The 18,094-nt window shown below is 38.3% G+C and overlaps 1 protein-coding gene across 1 annotated transcript in view; it reads right to left on the reverse strand.

The window, feature by feature from the left end:
* Positions 1 to 18,094, reverse strand: part of BRAF (B-Raf proto-oncogene, serine/threonine kinase) — a 91,178-nt gene that overhangs the window by 17,190 nt on the left and 55,894 nt on the right. The window contains exons 8-16 of the mRNA XM_068402387.1: positions 14,681 to 14,840; positions 13,031 to 13,067; positions 8,687 to 8,823; positions 7,861 to 7,978; positions 7,059 to 7,143; positions 4,570 to 4,746; positions 3,009 to 3,055; positions 2,310 to 2,428; positions 1,401 to 1,532 (exon numbers count right to left, since the gene is read on the reverse strand). Coding sequence (XP_068258488.1) covers positions 1,401 to 1,532; positions 2,310 to 2,428; positions 3,009 to 3,055; positions 4,570 to 4,746; positions 7,059 to 7,143; positions 7,861 to 7,978; positions 8,687 to 8,823; positions 13,031 to 13,067; positions 14,681 to 14,840 — 1,012 coding nt within the window. The remainder of the gene's footprint in view (positions 1 to 1,400; positions 1,533 to 2,309; positions 2,429 to 3,008; positions 3,056 to 4,569; positions 4,747 to 7,058; positions 7,144 to 7,860; positions 7,979 to 8,686; positions 8,824 to 13,030; positions 13,068 to 14,680; positions 14,841 to 18,094) is intronic.

Here is an 18,094-nt window from a genome sequence, read left to right on the forward strand (position 1 = left end):
AATTTAAAAATTGTTTCGGCACTCAATTGTGAGCACCCACAGCAAGGGGTTCATCTTTCAAATCTCAAAAGGTAGAAACAAAACAATGCCTGAATACTGCTTTTAGAAGGCTGTATCTATCAGGCCAGAAACCTGGACATTTCCCTTCCTTCAAAAGGCAAACAAACAAAAAAAAAAAAAAAAAAAAGGAGTCACTCCAAATTTGATGAATTGGGATGAAGTGTTCTGACAAATGGGGAAGCAGCCTTATAAAACGGCATTCACAAATGAACGTTGCTATGGTTGCAATTCTCAAGTACTGACAGTGAAAAAAACAAGGGATGCAGGCACAGATACATAAATATATCACCACCCAGACATGGAAGGGTTTACACCAAAGATCTTGATGCATAGATACTATTTTCAGATTAGACAGAGGAATAATCAATCAGATATGCCTTCGCAAACCTGCCTGTCCTGCGGAGATATATTACAGGCGTGTTCTCTCATTAGACTTAAGGAATATTGTTCACAATTAAGTAATTTTCTTACAGGATTCACACACTCTGGAAAGTCATATACTCCATCAAGCAGGATTTGAGAAATGCTGATGTCCTGAAATTCAGTTAGATGATGCATGCATTTCTCAAGATTGAAATTAATAGAAAACATTCAGTGAGATGATTGCTGTTCCATTTTGTCAATCCTGTTGCTGAACTATTATTCAGTGCAGTGGGGGGAGGAATAACTGAACATATGGAGGATCATTTTCTCTTTGCAGAACTACTCTAAACTAGATTACTTAACCTGCTCTCTCCCTAGTAAGTATCCTGGCAACCAGCTCAGAAGCTGAAAATGTATACTTGGGAATAAAGAAGAACAAAAAAATACCTCAAGTGAAGTAAGTAAATTGGTGCTACGTGGCTGAGGCAGATCTAGAAAATGTAGAAACGTCATCTCATAATATCAGAATCACAAATTCATCACAGGCATCACAAAACACAAATCAAACACAAAACATCAGAATGTGCACTTCACAAGGCTGAATCAATCTCTGTTTCAGGCCACAGGTGACTGAAGTCACAGAATCAGAGAATCACAGAATAAATCAGGTTGGAAGAGACCTCTGGGATCATCGAGTCCAACCATTGCCCTGACACCACCATGTCAACTAGACCATGGCACTAAGTGCCATGTCCAGTCTTTTCTTAAACACATCCAGAGATGGTGACTCCACCACCTCCCTGGGCAGCCCGTTCCAATGTCTAATGACCCTTTCTGAGAAGAAATGCTTCCTAATGTCCAACCTGAACCTCCCCTGGTGAAGCTTGAGGCTATGTCCTCTTGTCCTATCGCTAGTTGCCTGGAAGAAGCAGCCGACTCCCACTTCACTACAACCTCCCTTCAGGTCCTTCCCTTACCTGGTCCCTGTTGTTGATGTTCGAGTACGGTAACTGTCCAGTCATCAATTCATAAAGAACAATCCCAAATGCATACACATCCGACTGAAAGCTATACGGGTTTTTATCTTGCATCCTAATAACTTCTGGTGCCTGTAACATAAAAGGAAAGAATTAGTTTTTCTTTCACCACATCAGGCTGCACCTGACATACCAGGAACAAAACATGGACTTGTCCACAGTATAACAGGTGCAAGGCCCATTCTTGCCTTCAGATGTTACGGGGTTGTAATATAGAGTGGATGTTGACATGAATCTCAAAATCCATTCGTTCATTTTAGCTTGGTGATCCCTTTATTCCTCTACAACAGAACAAAATGACCTTGTCTGGGCCAAGAAGCTATTTTGAAACTAGAATTATAACAACATTGAAAATAAAGCCAACTAACAGAGCTTCAGTTTTTTTCTGGAAGAAAAGGAAAAAGCTGAGTTGCACAGGAGGTTGTAACTATACTTCTTAAGGGTTGTACGAGCTCTTGAGAGTAACTATGCTTGAATTCTTAAAACTTAAGGGCATCTTACTTTTGGCTAAGCTAGTTCCTCTGCTCCTTTGCAGGATGTTTTTCAGGGCTTTTCTCACCTTCTCCTCAACCCTGGATTAATCATACCCTTTTTCCTTAGCCACCTTTTTCTTTTCAGTTTAAACCTCAGAATAAGTGGAAGACACTAAAGTTTTTTTGCTGACTATTGGAAAACATATGCTTAAAGAATAACTGAAAAGCATTCATATTTAGTACTTCATATTAGTGTGTGTCTTTTCCAGCTTAAGACAGCTTGTATATGTCAGTGTGCTGGGGGAATAGTTTCAGAAACTTTGGCCCAAGGCAGTTATATTTGTTGAAACAAACACGCCACTTCCCCCTTGCTTACCATCCATAGAATAGATCCAGACAACTGTTCAAACTGATGGGATCCGCTCCATCGTGATTTTACTGTAGCTAGACCAAAATCACCTATTTTTACTGTGAGGTCTTCATGAAGAAAAATATCTAAGGGGGAAATGTTAAGGAAAAGCAAACAAGCGGTACTGATCCTGTCCTACATGAACAATAAAGCTACAGATTTGTAACATTAGACGTAACAGTTTTAACCATCCATCACCACTGAAGAAGGTTTTCATCTAATACAGGTTCTAAGCAGCCAGCATGGTGAATTATGGTACTTAAGGGTTACGTAAGTAACAAACAAATAAGGGGCCAGTGCCAAACAGACCACGGCCCAGGTGTCTTTCTTGAAATCTCAAGTACTTTCTTGAAATGCCGAGTACAAGAAAAGCTGAAAATATTCCATGAGTGAGCTGGCATGATCTTTCATTACATGTACAAACCAAATGATGCAAAAATCTTTGTGATGCCACAACAAAACTTAATACATTATTGCAATCACATCAACAGACATAGTAAGATTCCTTACTTTGCTACTAGTGATATTAACCCTTCTCAACAACATTTCAACTCAGCAAATATTCACACATGAACAGCTTTTCACATCAGTAAGTTCATTTCTGGCAGAAAAAAAACAACCAGGAATGCTGTCATGATCCACAATCACATCTCTGGGAAAGGATACTATTACTCTTGAGGTCCCTGTGGATGATTGACTTGGCATGCAAATAACTGAAAAGGAACATCATCGATTAGGTGGATTAAATGATACTTCACAAATCAACAACTCAAAATTCACTGTATTACTGAAACACAAATTCTGTAGGTATTCAAACTGCACATATTTATCAAGGTGGTAAAACTCCAGCTACCCATGACAGTTCCCACAACAGTCACAGAAAAAAAACCCCAAAAAAACCCAAAAATAAAATAAAGCTCAGATTTCCAGCTCAAACTTGATGCTACTGAGGAATGAAATAACAATTATGCACCAACTTCCACTTTTCAGTTCTAACTCACTATTCAGAATAAAAATAAAAGAACTTCAGTAGTTTTTGACATGCCATTCAGTGCTAAAAGTTCTGCCTCCCAGCCTTAATGGTGACTGTCAAGACACTTTGTGGGCTAATCATGGCTTTAGGTAAGGTGTTCCCAAATTGCGGGAGCTAAACGCGCTTCCCAGTCTCAGTGTGTGCTCAAGTACGCTGACTGCTTTTTAGTATGGGAATGGCAAAAAAGATCCCCTGATTGCAGACTGGATAAATAGATTGCAGGGAACACAGAGGAAAGTACTTGCCCCACAGCATAGATACAGCCTAAATTAGGCAACTATTCTCCCATGGCTCTTTGTTTAGTCGATGATATTGGCACAAACCTGCTGGAAAAGCCTCAATTTATGTCTCTGCTTTGAATCACGCTCATAAAACAGCTTCTGCATCTCCACTACCTACAGAGGGAGCCTAGGGAGATCAGCAGGCAAACAGAGGGCTGAGGCTGGTTGCCGCAAACACCTCCCCACCTCCTGACTGAAAATGTAATAGAATACTTAGTAGAAAAATGGCACAATTAACTGCAACCATCATAGTGGTTTTCCAGTTGGAGGGCGATTTCGCTGATCTTACATCAATGTTCTGATTTTGACAGGCAATATTGGGCTAGTTTTGTAAATTCTAACTCACTCAATTGCCCTCTATGGGAGTAAGGATTACTTACAGTCCTTAGAACAAAATAGCTATGTTTTCTTCAAATGCTGGTTATCTATTATTTAGAGAGCTACAATACATATAAGAAAAGGAGAAAAAAATCAATTCTTTTTGCTAACAAGGCTGTCTGCCTTCTGCATTATCTTAGAGGATTCTGTCTTTCATTCACAGGGTGTTTCTTTTTAAACTATGTTTTACCTCCTACCGTAAGACTATCTGTACTGTGAAGATCGTAAAGCCTGGAACAGAAATCTTCACTCACAAGACTGAAACTTTAACTACACTGTAATTATTTTTATTCTACTAAGACTGTATTTCCTTGATGATTTGTATTTCCCTACGTTCCAAAAAAAGAACACAAAGTCTATTTTACTAATCAAAATTATAAATACTTCACCAAATGCTTTGATCATCAAGGCAGGACCCTGGGCTTGGCAAGATGAACAGATAGCTGGCCTTATTTGCCAATGTCAGTCAGAGTGTGAACGGGATAAGTAAACATTGGGCCAATGCTCATTTGCAAACAAGTAATATGATACTTACTCCATGCCTTGTGCAGTCTGTCGTGCAATATCAATTAGTTTGATCATTTCAAATTTGGTCTCAATGATGTGTAGATGGTGATATAAGCTGGACCCCTCACACCACTGTGTAACAATAGCCAACTGGGGTTTTGTTGAATAACCCATGAAAAGCAGGATATTCACATGTCGTGTTTTCCTGTTGAAAAAAAAAAAATCAGGAGGAAATCAGGTGGATCAGGAAATCAGGAAAAACCCAGGCAGATCTATCACAGTCTAAATATGTACTTTGAAAGAGAAGTTGTTGGGTCAATCTCAACTTTTACCAAGATAACATGGTAACCTGTTGCTAGATTCACTTTAATGAATTATTCCAGCAATTGGCCTTTCTTATCATAGCGACATGGAATAGCTATTCCTCTTCCTTTTGCAAGCAACCCAGCACGGGATTGCTCAGAAGATGCAGTTACCACTAGGTCCCCATGGGACAGCGACGGTTTGCAGGCAGTTCTGCTTCTGTGTAACCCCAGTCCAGCTATGAGATGTTGCTGCCCATAAGGAGGACATCCAAAATGAAATTTTAGTCTCAGAGGCTTCCAGGAAGGACAACTTTTTAATTCAGAAACCACCAACACACTTCCTTGACAAGACTTCAGTTTTTCTTAGTGCTTTATTTGACAAGAATTTTGTACTCTCTATGGAGCCAGCATACAAGAAAGGATGGAAATAGGTATGAAAACTGTACCTCAGTAAGGTTATGATATGAACTTGTTTCCAAACAGCACTGGGAGAGACTGGAGCTCACCATAGAGATTTGGCCAGATTAAACCAAAGCTATTTCAAAGACGGAGCAACTCCAGATGTAAAAACTTCACAATGAATAATGCAGTGAGGATTATCTCAGTAGATATCCCAATAGATTCAAAGTCTGAAAGAATCTACTGATACATTGTGAAATCTGAAAGATTCTCCTCACCCTCCAGGAAAAGTCAATCACATTCTTATCGTCATCAAATGGACATGAAGAACTAGATACCTCCAAACATACCAATGATATGTTACAAAGATGAGGCACCTAAGAATTCTGGAGTATTTCCTAGCTTTCCCAGGGTTAAGGGAAAATAAAGGCAATCTTCCTCCAACACAGCTCGGTACCGAAGGCAGTCAGCTCACTGTTGATGAAACCTGACAGACCAAGCTTAAAACCTGTGGTAGCTTCTCAAATCTATGCTGCTGCTGAAGATGGCAGAGCTCTTTATGTTTTCTTATATTAAAAACGAACATGGAAGCCTAGAGTGTGAACCCCTTTGTCCTCTCAGCAATGCAGACTAGGACAGTTCTACACTATGCGACTGTGCCTTTTTCAGGTTCAACAATTTGTCAAGTGATGCTGAGAGTAACTGCTGAGTGAACAAAAAATAAATGGTTTCTTGCACATCCTACCTCAAAGCTGAGAAAATAATGATGAGGCATAATGGAAAACATACAACTACAGGTAAATCTGGCTTGTCTGGGTCAAAGGATAGGACAACTGATTATTTACTGTAAGTGCTGAAACGATCAGTAACAGAGAAAGGCTCGACTCCAGCTATGGGACTGCCAGCAGAAATCTGGACTAGGTATGAAATACAACATTTCTGATTTCATTAAGTTCTCCTGAGCAGGTGTGTTAAAAATATGCAGAGATATCCAAAGCAGCATAGCCCAGAAAGCCTTTACTTCCACAACTATGGGCTTACAGTTTTCAGAACTAACATTTCCTGAGGAAAAAGGCTGACCATCCCCTTTTTACCATGTTGCTTATTGGGGATGCTCCTCCAGCACAGGCACCCAGCTCAACACATCAGTTTTCCAGAGGCAAAACCCTTCTGTTTTGTTTCTTAAAACAGAATTATGCCTGAGACTGCTCAAGATTGTACTTGGATGCTAATCCCCAATAAATATTCTATTCTATTGTGTTGATGAATCCTCTTTTAAGAACTGAACCCAAGACAAATACTTTCTCTGAGAAAGTGCAAGCAGTAGACACGAGAAAAGGAAATCAAGAAGTGACTTTGAGAAATACATTCCAAAAAACCCACAAAGAGAAGTCAATGCTACTGAAAAGAAACTATTAAACAATAGACAATATGGGCAGTGCTGTAGCTCAAACCCAACAATTAGTCATGCTCTCCTTCAATCTCAAAACGTGGATAAGAGGAAAGAAAGGCCTACAGCTCACACTTAGGCTTGACTGTGCCCTGGGGGTAGTACAATAGCAAAAACCAGTCCTGTCCTAAGCGTTTGGACATACATATATTCACAACATAGGTGTACAGACGAACACATATAGGGGAAGGAAGAACTAGCAGTAGATACAAAGAAATATTTTAAAATGGCAAGTTATATTTTCTGCCCAAAGTATCATCACGGAGGAATAAGACCAATGTGTTCTAATGGAAAACTAAAATTCAATGATTAATGAAGCATAAATCTACACACATTATTTTATGCCATTAAAAATATTCTTACCTGAGCACTCCTACTTCATTTTTGAAAGCCTGTAACTGTTGAGGTGTGGGTGCCGTAACATTCAACATTTTCACTGCCACATCACCTTTAAAATAGCAATTTTTAATAAGTGCCATTGATACATATTCCTCTATTGAGACAATGCTATATAGAGCATCAGAAATATTGAGATACCTTATTTTCTAGCTCTTCTGAAATAAACCACTACAATATTAAAATAAGTAAATATTCTGTAAAATGTATAAGCACTATTCTTATTTTACTCTGAGAAATCCTAGTCAAGTCAAAGCTTTCCAAATATACATTTGAAATCCTCATTCATCAAGACAGATACTTCAGCCTTTCTAGTAGCTACGTTTTATCTTTACCCGAATAATTACTTAATTCAGAAGGACATGCAAGAGTTGAGTTTCTAAACAGTTGGAAGTTCTAACATTACCTATTTAGCACACTACCTATTAATTAAAAAATCATCTTTACGGCCCTTCAATGGACTCTTGCTGGTATGTCCATGTCTCTCTTGTACTGAGGAGCCCAGAACTGGACCCAGCACTGCAGGTGTGGCCTCACCAGTGCTGAGGGGAAGGATCACCTCCCTCGACCTGCTGGCAATGCTCTGCCTAATGCAGCCCAGGATACCATTAGCCTTCTTTGCGGCATGGCCACACTGCTGGCTTATGTTCAACTTGGTGTCCACCAGAATCCCCAGGCACTTTTCTGTGAAGCTGCTTTCTAGCTGGGTGGGTCCCAGCAGGCAACATTACTTGTTTAAGAATAGCTGTTTGCCTTGACAGCCACATACCATGCCACTTTCCTTTGTAGACTGTTCCAAATGACCCAGATCCTATCCTTTGTCCAACTGTGATCTGTCCATCTGGTATCTCCCAATCATCACTTGAATCCCGTCGACCAAGGGTTTTCTTTATATATATGCATAAACAATAAAAAGGAAGAAAGCAAGTGCATTAATGTGTGTGAAAACAGCTCCTTTGTTAAAGATTTGGTATCAGCATTTCATATCATTGAAGTCCTAAAAGAACTTTCTCTTTCAGATATTGCATTTGACTTTTCATGCCAGCCATACACAAAACACACGTATACTAAATTATTTCCTGGCATGAGATATTTGCCACAGGTGTCTGGCAGTGTTAAAACCAGTAAATATTAACAAACTCTTACAAAAAAGACAGTCTAATTTATTTTTCAATTCTTACTCAAACATAATGCTAAACTGTGAATGAAAAAAATGCAGACATTTTTATGTATTGTTACATTTGAGAATCACTAGAGAACTTTCAAAGTTCATGAATCATGGTGGGAAAAGTTAAGCTGTTATTTGAAGGGAAACTGGCATTATAATATAAAGCACACCAAGACATTTGGGTGCAATGGAGTATAAGTCAGTATAGTCAATTATTTAAATGATTTATATATCAAATATATATTGAAATCACAATTTCTATATTCCGTTATTTATTGGTTTAAAGTCCTTGATCATTACCATACTTATCTTCAAAATAATTCAGAAGGCTTTGACGAAAGAAAAGTCAGAGGAACATGGGTTGTGTAGTATTTCTATACTATGAATATACCACACTACAAATGAAAATAGTTGATCTTTCCCTTACCATTCTATTTCTGTCTTCTGAGGATGAGGATGATTTCCTTTCCCGTTGGGGTCCTGGTGATTTCTGTAACGCTTTCACATTGGTGAGTGACCCAGGCAAAGAGGCAGGAGGTGTTGCAGACAAACCTGCAGTTGAACCTAAATTTCAGAAACAGGATAATTTTATCTATAAGAAGCCAGCTTACAAGAATGTATTGATACTAGGTGCAAGAACTGTGTTTAAGATGCATTATCTCCAAACATCAATGTAAATGTTAAGAGGGAACAAACATAGGCTAGGAATATTGTCCTAATATTAGATTAGTGCTCAAGTCTTAGATTTCAGGAAGAGACAAGTCTACAGAAAACATCTCTGTATACCAGACAGTCCTCAGTCTCTTGTTCATGAATTATCAGAAGGACAATGTCTCTTTAAATAGAAAAAAACCACTAAAATGTATTTTTTTAATTCCACCAGTTTCTTTGAGAAGAAAAGTAGTAGCATTTTAGTTAGCAGCAGCTAGCTCTCAGATTTCTTGTAGCTAACCTTTTAGGGACCCAATAAATAGCTGAAATACTGTCCTTTGGAATCAAAATAGACTAAATGCAAAAAATTGAAATGTTTTCTAGTTGAGTCTCCAAGTGCCACCTGAAAACCATTTGGCTGTTTTAAAGCTATCTGTTAGCAGAGAGCTCTTATTTAAAAGCAAATATTAGACCGTAGAAAGGATTGAAGCCTATTCTATTAAATACAAAAACAACAGTACATCTGTAGCCTATATGTTATCTAAACAAATCTATGCAGGAAAATGTCACTAACAGAGCTGTGTTTCAGAGCCCCGATGGCTCTTGACAAATAGAGCACTTCAACTAGACACTGCTTTTTAAAACACACCATAATTATTCGTAACAAGGTTATGCTGACCCTCACAATGCAAAGGACATAAAACAGGGTCAACTGTTAATTAAATTCATGCTGCTCTGCTAAACAACGTATGTCATTGTACAAGACCTCAAACATCCCAACACTTTCTCTCGCATCAGTGTTCTGCGAAGTGGTAGCAGACAATGCTCCTCCTCATATTCCTTCAGAAGCCCTCTTCTTACCAAAAAAGTGTCTCTGAATGCCAACTTGAGTTTAAAAATTGACTTCGTGACTTTTAAAACTGTTGCTCGAGTTCAGTCACTCAGTGTGTGCTAATTTATCAGACTATATACATCCATCACTGCCTGCCCTCGCTAAGCTAAAATCCATGCATTTAGAAGTGGAAGCACAAAATAGTGACACACCAACACATCAAAAATGGGACGCAGCATCCGTAAACTTTGCCCCATATGCTAAAGCAACAATAAAGATGTATATTGGGTATCCTAACTACATCTACAAGCAGCTGGAAGTCAGTGACCTGAAGGATGGACTTTTGTTCATATTCATGTTACAGTCACTATACTGTCATCTCTCTAGTATATTATTTGTCTGAAATCACATATATATGGAATTAAATGTATGATGTTCCCAGAACATGAGCAATTTTCCCAAAGTTTACTGCGTTACAGACTTCTCTGTAATAGCAATGCTCTACCAGAATGTATTTTCTTTAGAGGTAACTAAAATCTCCTACTTAAATTTTAATACCATGATATAGAAACACTAGCACAATATTCACCCTTCACCAAAAATGCGTACAGCACATGGTAGAACATTATAGTTAATCTGTTCATAATAATACCAGATGGCCTGTTTTCCAAGTTATTAGAGTAGAATACTTCAGATAATGTTGGACTTAAGTCATTAGCTTGGACTCTGAAGCTGTACGTAACGTATTCCATTCTGTAGCCAGTTTGCTTGCTGGGAACACCTGTCTTCTTACAAAGACTTCTGGAAGAACCTTACAAGTTCCTAAGGTGAACTGCTCTTGATATATTCTGAAACAAAAGTCTTTGAAACAGCCAAGATGGTAGCATTTGAAAACCACACTACACACACTGAACTACCCATTTCTACATGTATACGTATAGACACAAATATTTACATTTCATGCTATTACTCAACAGTTGGTTTCTCCAGCATATGAAATCCCACAGAGTTTTTTGGGATTTTGTGCAATACAACAGATCCATTGACAGGTTTAGGCCTGAATTACCACCAGAGTCAATGATGTGAAAATGGAAGAGTCTTATTTTACATGGTACAGGATACAAACAAATACTGTTTCACAGGAAATTTACTAACTGAATAAAAACTACATGGTCTAAACCATCTAGGGCTCCATTGTGGTATGAAGAGCACATTCTCAAAATGAAGTACTTGTTGAAAGCTGACATGACACATTACTTGAAAAGCTTGAGACCTAACAAGATATCAATGGAAATGTTTGTAATTCACATTTGATTTCCTAGATTACTTTTCAAAACAAATAATATTAAGTATAGAAAACTGTTAAAGCACTGAACTGACTTAAACTGAACGGTCAAGGAAATTCTAAGTTAAGGGCATCACTTTGTCTTTAAAAACATTGCAAGTCAAGGACCTTTGTTCAGAAAAATTATGTTAAGGTCCACATAAAAACCTCAACTACGAAATTCCTTGCTTTTGAAGATTTAAGTCAGACTTTATTTATAGTCATTTTCAAGCGTGTAAAGGTGAAAGTGAGTATGTGTGAAAAGCACATTCAAAGCATTCCAGCCAGGCCAAGCAAAAAACAGAGGTGTTCTGATAAACTCACACACTTACATACACACGGTGTGAGGGTGAGGCACAAACAGCATCTGTGGTTTTACTTATTTTGTCTGGGTGAAAACAAGAAAGAAGAGCCCAACTACCTCTGAACACTGGGCCAGGCTCAAAATCAAACACTATTTCACTGGGGACAGAATGAAGGAGGGGACTGGGAGTCCGGGATTGGTATTTCCGAAGACAGCGCATCAGCTGGTTCAAAGGGGCTGTTAGAGAGAAAGAGACGGGCAGGCAGAGACAGAAAGACAGACACATAGAAGAAATGAAAGAAGTCATGGGAAATAACTAGGATGCTTTGACTCCTATTCATAGATTGCTTCTGTACTTTGAAGGAAAAAAAAAAGTAGTCAATTACTAATAACACTGTTTCAGGACTGGGAATAGCCAATTGTTTTCAGACGCCAAGCAGACAGTTTATGATCAAAAGTTAAAACCAACATGATAGCACAACATTTAAATGTTGGACAAAATGGGCAAAACTGTGGAGAGCCACACCTATCAACACATACAAAAATAGCTAAAACTGGCAACTTTAAACTAGTAGGCTTGCAGGATTAAAGGAAATTTATTTTTAAAAAGTTTCTAATGCTGGCATAAGAAAAAACAGCTCCATCAAACACAACGCAGTAGGTAGGTACCGTCCTACCAACTGCCAGATTTGGATGGGAGAAACAAACTCAGTGATGGCCCAGGGTACAAAACCTTAGAGATCAGGATAGAGTACACTAAGGTAATTTAGACTTTACCTATGGCTGAAGCAAGTTACAGTTAATAGGAGACGACTGTGTTAATGATTTGGAGTTGGAAAAACTGTCATACGCCTGCCCTACTTACTATTTCTTTATTTCTATTATTTCTATATTATTATTATATTCACAGAAATAAATACAGGACATAAGAAGCCCTCTCAGGACCTTGACAGCCAGTGGGAGAAGTGACTTAACAGGCCCGTGCATAACGTGAAGAAAAATAAATCTTCTGGCACTAGCTGCGACTTAACGGTGAATTAGGGCTGTGTGTTACTGAAGGAAATATTAAAAGACTTGGCTTTAGAGTAAGGTCCTAACAATCTGTTCCCAAGAGTAGCATAGGCATGCAGTACAGCAAAGCAGCATCTTCAGCAGGGGTAGAGGGGGAGAAGAACCAGAGTATTGCATGCTGCTTTAGGATGCAGCAGTTTGTATGGAAGGTCCATCTACTATGTTGATGGTTTTCAACGAAAACCCCCGTTGTTTCCGCGGGTGGAAAGGTAACAACAGGCAGAAAAATCTTTGAGACGGAGAGTTGGGAAGTTGTAGCGTATCTGTGTGCAGCCATGTGGGTGAATGAGTGTGTGCATGTGAGAACAAAAAAGTGACGGTGCAAGGTAATTTTAAAACTAAAAAACTAGATACCACTTCAAAACTTTTTCTCCTTCTGTCTCCCCCACTCCCAGAATGACTGGCAAATGACTCAAACCTTTGTCAGACAAATATTAAGTTCATGGACAAACAAACGCGAATTCATTTTTTGTTCTAGTCATATTTTCCTTTGTGCCTGTGTTTTGTAGAAGGAAGTAGAACAAAGGGAAGGGACAGAGCAGTTGTGTAATTAAAATATAGCACAGTAGCTAGTTTAAACATTACTTACCTCCCTCTCCTCGTAAACCCTGGTCTCTAATCAAGTCCTATAAATTAAAAAAAAATTGTGTTTAATTTAGGTATTATCATTTACATTCCAGAATCAATTTAGATTGATCAAATTGAGAATCTATAACCTCTTATGTTGTCCATGAAATAACAGTTGTTTCCTACCCTGGCTTACTAACAGCAGCGACTCTAAAGAACTATTTATAACAACTACTAAGCTTTTCAAAATTAGTTGCTTTAAATCAGCATTTCTCAGTAGTAAAGTGAAATCTACACCACCCAAAATAGATGCTGACATGAAAATATTGATTTAAACACGCAGTTGGCCAAAATGCACGAAGAAATATCGAACCAAACGCTCTACAGTGTTTGTGGCACAAATTATTTGAACTGTCATATCAGAAGCTGGGACACCCATTTCCTGTACTAAGGTACATTGGGCAAATGAATTCCGTTTTGTTTTTTTTGTTGTAACAAAGCACCTCATTTGCATAGCCAGACGCACTGTGTTCTTCTCAGAAATTACTAACTGCAAAAGGTTTCCTTCACTTACAATCCACTGTGAACTGAGAGGTTTTTTTTTCTTTTACAGCCTATCCAGACTAAAAGCAAACTACACTAAGGATTTTCTAAACAGAAGAAAATTAGAAATCTCTAGCAGTTTCCCTCTGTATGTCCATTTTTATCACCAAGGTTTGTTTTTTTTTTTGGTTACACAATTATTTTATTCCTTGATACACCTGCACTGCTGCTGAAAGCACTGGTCCTGCCTCTCAGTTGCACCCCTGCCATATACCATGAGCAAACGTCTACACGGCCACACTCTTAATACTCAACTAACATTTCACCTTTACTCAGCTCACATGCAAAACAGACTTCGTACCTCACTGTCTAGGCAGACTTCAAGACTGCTCACCTGACAAATGACTAACTTCTAGAGAGTAGACTTAAACGTAAAATACAAGCTGTATATGTTAGCAAAATTAGATAAGAGGTTGTTGTGACCACCATTCTGAAAGGTCCTAGCTGGCCTTATACCTAATATCAACCATTATTATTATTTACAATTCAGCATCCAGAAATTTAAAAAATGTGGAAAACAAGTTCAGTGTAGCAGTTTCTGAACACTCCAAAAGAATGCTGGGCTCTTGAAATCCTAAGGAACATTCAGTAAATCTGAACTCAGCTTACCACAATAATTTAATTTTCTTCAATGCCAGAAATATTATTTGAATTACAAATACTGAAAATCCCTATCTTGCATATAACGAAATATGCTTAACACATATAATGGTTTGCAAGAGTGGTTACTGGCTTTCATATTCTTAACGCTGTGGTACAGCTAGCAGCACGAGCCTTGGGACTAATGACAAAAAAAAGAGCAGTGGTTTGTGGTAGAATGTTTCTTTGAAAATGAAAGGACAGGACTGTCAAAAGGCAGCTTCTGCTTTTGGAGAATGGGATACTTGCATTCTTGCAGCTCTGAATAGCAAAAATGTCTTACGTGGGATCTATGAAGATTCTGACAGATCACCAAGGATTAGCTTAGAAACAGAGCACTCGTGTGTATACATGATAAATTTAACACACTGATATTCATAAAGGCAACATCAAATCTACTATTCTTGATCCAAACGTTATTAATACTTACATCAATATTGACTGGCTCGATTGTATTGATGTGAACATTGGGAGCTGAAGAGGATCGGTCACGTTGCCCAAATTGATTCCGATGGTCTTCATCTGCTGGTCGGAGGGGCTGTGGGATTGGAATGGATTTTGAAGGAGAAGGACTAGGGAGAATTGGTGGTCTGAGAAACAAAGTCAAGGAAAAAGAGGATTTAGGTCTACAAATGGCTTCAAATACTGCATAGTGGGTGTGGTAAGTCCTTTTCAACTACAATAATACATATATTAAAAAAACTGATCTAAAGGCCTGCATAAAAACAATTTATAATGAACGATCTCTGCTCCCCTATGATCAATTGCAACAACTCTCTGCTGCACAAACTACCTAATTACATGGCTGTGAAGTGTTCCGAGTTAAAACAAAACAAAAAACCCTAACATACCATACCAAACTAGTAATAATAAATCCTGATCTGAAAAATTCATGTAGCCCAACATGCACTGCAGATAGCAAGATACTCTGCAGTTTCCTCACTTCAGAGGTAATGCAATACGCTCTTTTTAATAGCAACCCATTGAGAACTAAAAATGCTTAACATCTCACATGAATGTTAGTCAGAAGATGTCACAAAACAAATTGTATGGATGGGATTATTGTTCAATGAAGAAAGACTGAAAATTACATACTGGTTACTCAACATAATTAATATTATGGCCAATGTAATATGAATTATTGATACCAAAAATAAACATATCAACTCTTAACCTCAATCTTTAATAAATAACTTTGAATACTGTAACATTTCAAATGTTATTTACAGTGCTACAGTTAGGCAATGCAATAGATTTGACTTGAAAGATAAGCGTTCAGACTATACAGACAAGTTTTCTGAAGAAATGCAAATGCTGCCAGTCATAAATGTAGATAAAGTCTTTAATTTATGGTATCATGAATCATATATTTAAAAGAAAAAACATCTAAACACTTGCATTTTCACTTGTAAGATGGCAGAATGTGACTTCTTTGGTTATCCATTTATTTTGTTAAAGTGCAATAAATTGGCATTTATCTTTGTTGACTCAAGTCAAGGTCAGTCACTGTTAAGTCTAATGATTCAATTTAATGGATATAAGGCAAATGCTCAATGAGAAACATTTGCCACCTTCGTCAAAGAAAACTATGTTAAAATACACAATATCTGACAACAAGGTTTTTAGGAGCTGTGTTTTCTGTAAGTTCTAAGAGAGGATTAGAGTCCTCCAGCCATTCAATTACTCATGGGTTAGTTACCATGCTCACAAAGGCAATGCCCACAGGGAGAAGCTTTAGAAATAAACCATACAGCAGCATATAGCAGCAATAGGTCCTGGTGCCGCCTCTTGTAAGCAAACGTTCCTTGGCTTCTCCAGAGATCTTCAGGGGCAACTAACATTTTCAACAGGATCTCTTGACATTTTTTCAGAAACAAGTCTGCTTTAAAGACTATTACCCTACCGCTCATTGAAGAGTTTGGCACTGATCCCAGAACCCAGTGCTATCTGTATCCCAAGTACCTGTCATCTTTTCCTTCCTGACCAACAGTCTCACAATTGAGAATGGAAAGATAGAGTGCTTACAGTCTAGTAAGTCTTGTAATAAAATACTTAGCTTATGTTTGGGAAGTGGGGTGAGGGAAGAAGAGGTAGGGGGTTTAACTCTGCTTAACTTTTTTAAAAAATAGTTACCTATTGTGACAGGACAGAATATAAATATTGGGAAGATACTTGGAAGCAAACAGCCCAGCGTTTCAGAAGATGCTCAGAACGTCAGAAATATTTTTAAAATGCAGTTGATGTACATATACATAAGCTAAAGTTTTCATTCATTGCTAACAAGTGCCTTCGGGTAAAATCTTTTCAATTGCAGTTGAGGAAGTTTTGAACTCCTGGACATTTTTGTAAGGAAATCATGCAACTAGAACCCACATCAGGAGATGGGACACTGCACAGACACAAGCACAGGACTTGGTTGACCTTCTGAAGCACTGTATATTCATGTTAAGGCAAGCGTGTCAGATGCTGCACTGAAAGATTTCAGAAGAAAAGCCTAAAAAGTGTCTCAGCCAGGCCAGTACAGTCGTTGTTGGGATAGCTAGACTCCTGCTCAAATTTCCTGAGAGTTCTCAGTAATAATGAAATTAAGGGGAATGTGTAATAACAAACATCAGATCATTGCACTAGGAGTGACTGTGAGATGGCATTTGAGCTCTGCCACATGACGAGAATAGAAGCAATCAGATTTTCTGTGATTGTGAGTAAGCCAAAGGAGAGAAAACCAAATTTCAGAAATATTGTTTCAGTTACGTCCTCCTTTGAGTCATAAATGGTCATCTGCTAAGGGAATATGCAAATACTTCTGCATTTCTGGTCACAGGTCACCATGCCCATCATGTTGCTAGCACAGATAACATGCTATGTCATATTATGTTTGAAAACAATTAGAATAGCTTTTTCCACTCATTAAATTCTACCTGGGCGAAGTTCTGATCTTTAGAAAACAATTACAGGATGATAAAGAGATCTCTTTTTTGGAGTCTCTAAACTATTACTGGGAGGATCTCTGGGCTTTAGACACCAAAGAATACAGAGATGGGAATCTCATAAGCAGTTAGCCATGTGCTCCATCTATACAATCACGACTTCCTTGGGACAGTTACAAAAAGGTAGGGTATTTTTGCTAAATGGGAATTTTGCTTGAAAAAGGTAACTAGTGAAGGGAAAGACACAAGTGGTTTGCTAGCCAAGATGGCCTACTGAGATCACAAGCTCAGAAGAGATTACCACAAGTCTGTGCCTGTGTTTGGCAAAAGCTGTATCTTGATCTGCATCAAGATCTTGATCTACAGAGAACACGTCACCACAAAGAATGCAGCCATTCTCTCAGCTACTAAAAGCCTGTTCTTCTAGTATTCCTAAATTTTAATTACTCCAGGAGGGTAGAAGGGACACTGGAGCAAAAAAGGACCAGCCATTGTCATTTGGAAAAGGGTGACGTTGTCTATTCCAGACGAGTTACCAAACTAGTTCTGTAGGCTATGCAAACTTATTATAAAAAAACAAACAAACCAAAAACAAAACAAACAAAAAAACCCCCACCAAAACCCAAGACTCCAAGAGGGCCAGAACACAACTGCTGCAAAGAACTGTTTACTGTGGCATACATGTACAGCAGGCTGGGGCTTAAAGGAGCAGCAGTTTAAATACCAGGATACGAGTTTCTGTTGCTCCTGTGGCCTTTGTAAGCAGTTAACAGCCAACCTGCTAGCTAGAGGAGACCTTTTGACAAATAAGAAGGTGAATATTCTGACATACTAGAGAGGTTATACCACCTCATCTTAAACACTTTCTTCCAGCCTCTTAGACATGGGCATTCCTTTAACAAACGATTCTCAGCTTC

Source organism: Nyctibius grandis, chromosome 5 (assembly GCF_013368605.1).
Source record: "Nyctibius grandis isolate bNycGra1 chromosome 5, bNycGra1.pri, whole genome shotgun sequence".
Taxonomy (NCBI): Eukaryota; Metazoa; Chordata; class Aves; order Nyctibiiformes; family Nyctibiidae; genus Nyctibius; species Nyctibius grandis.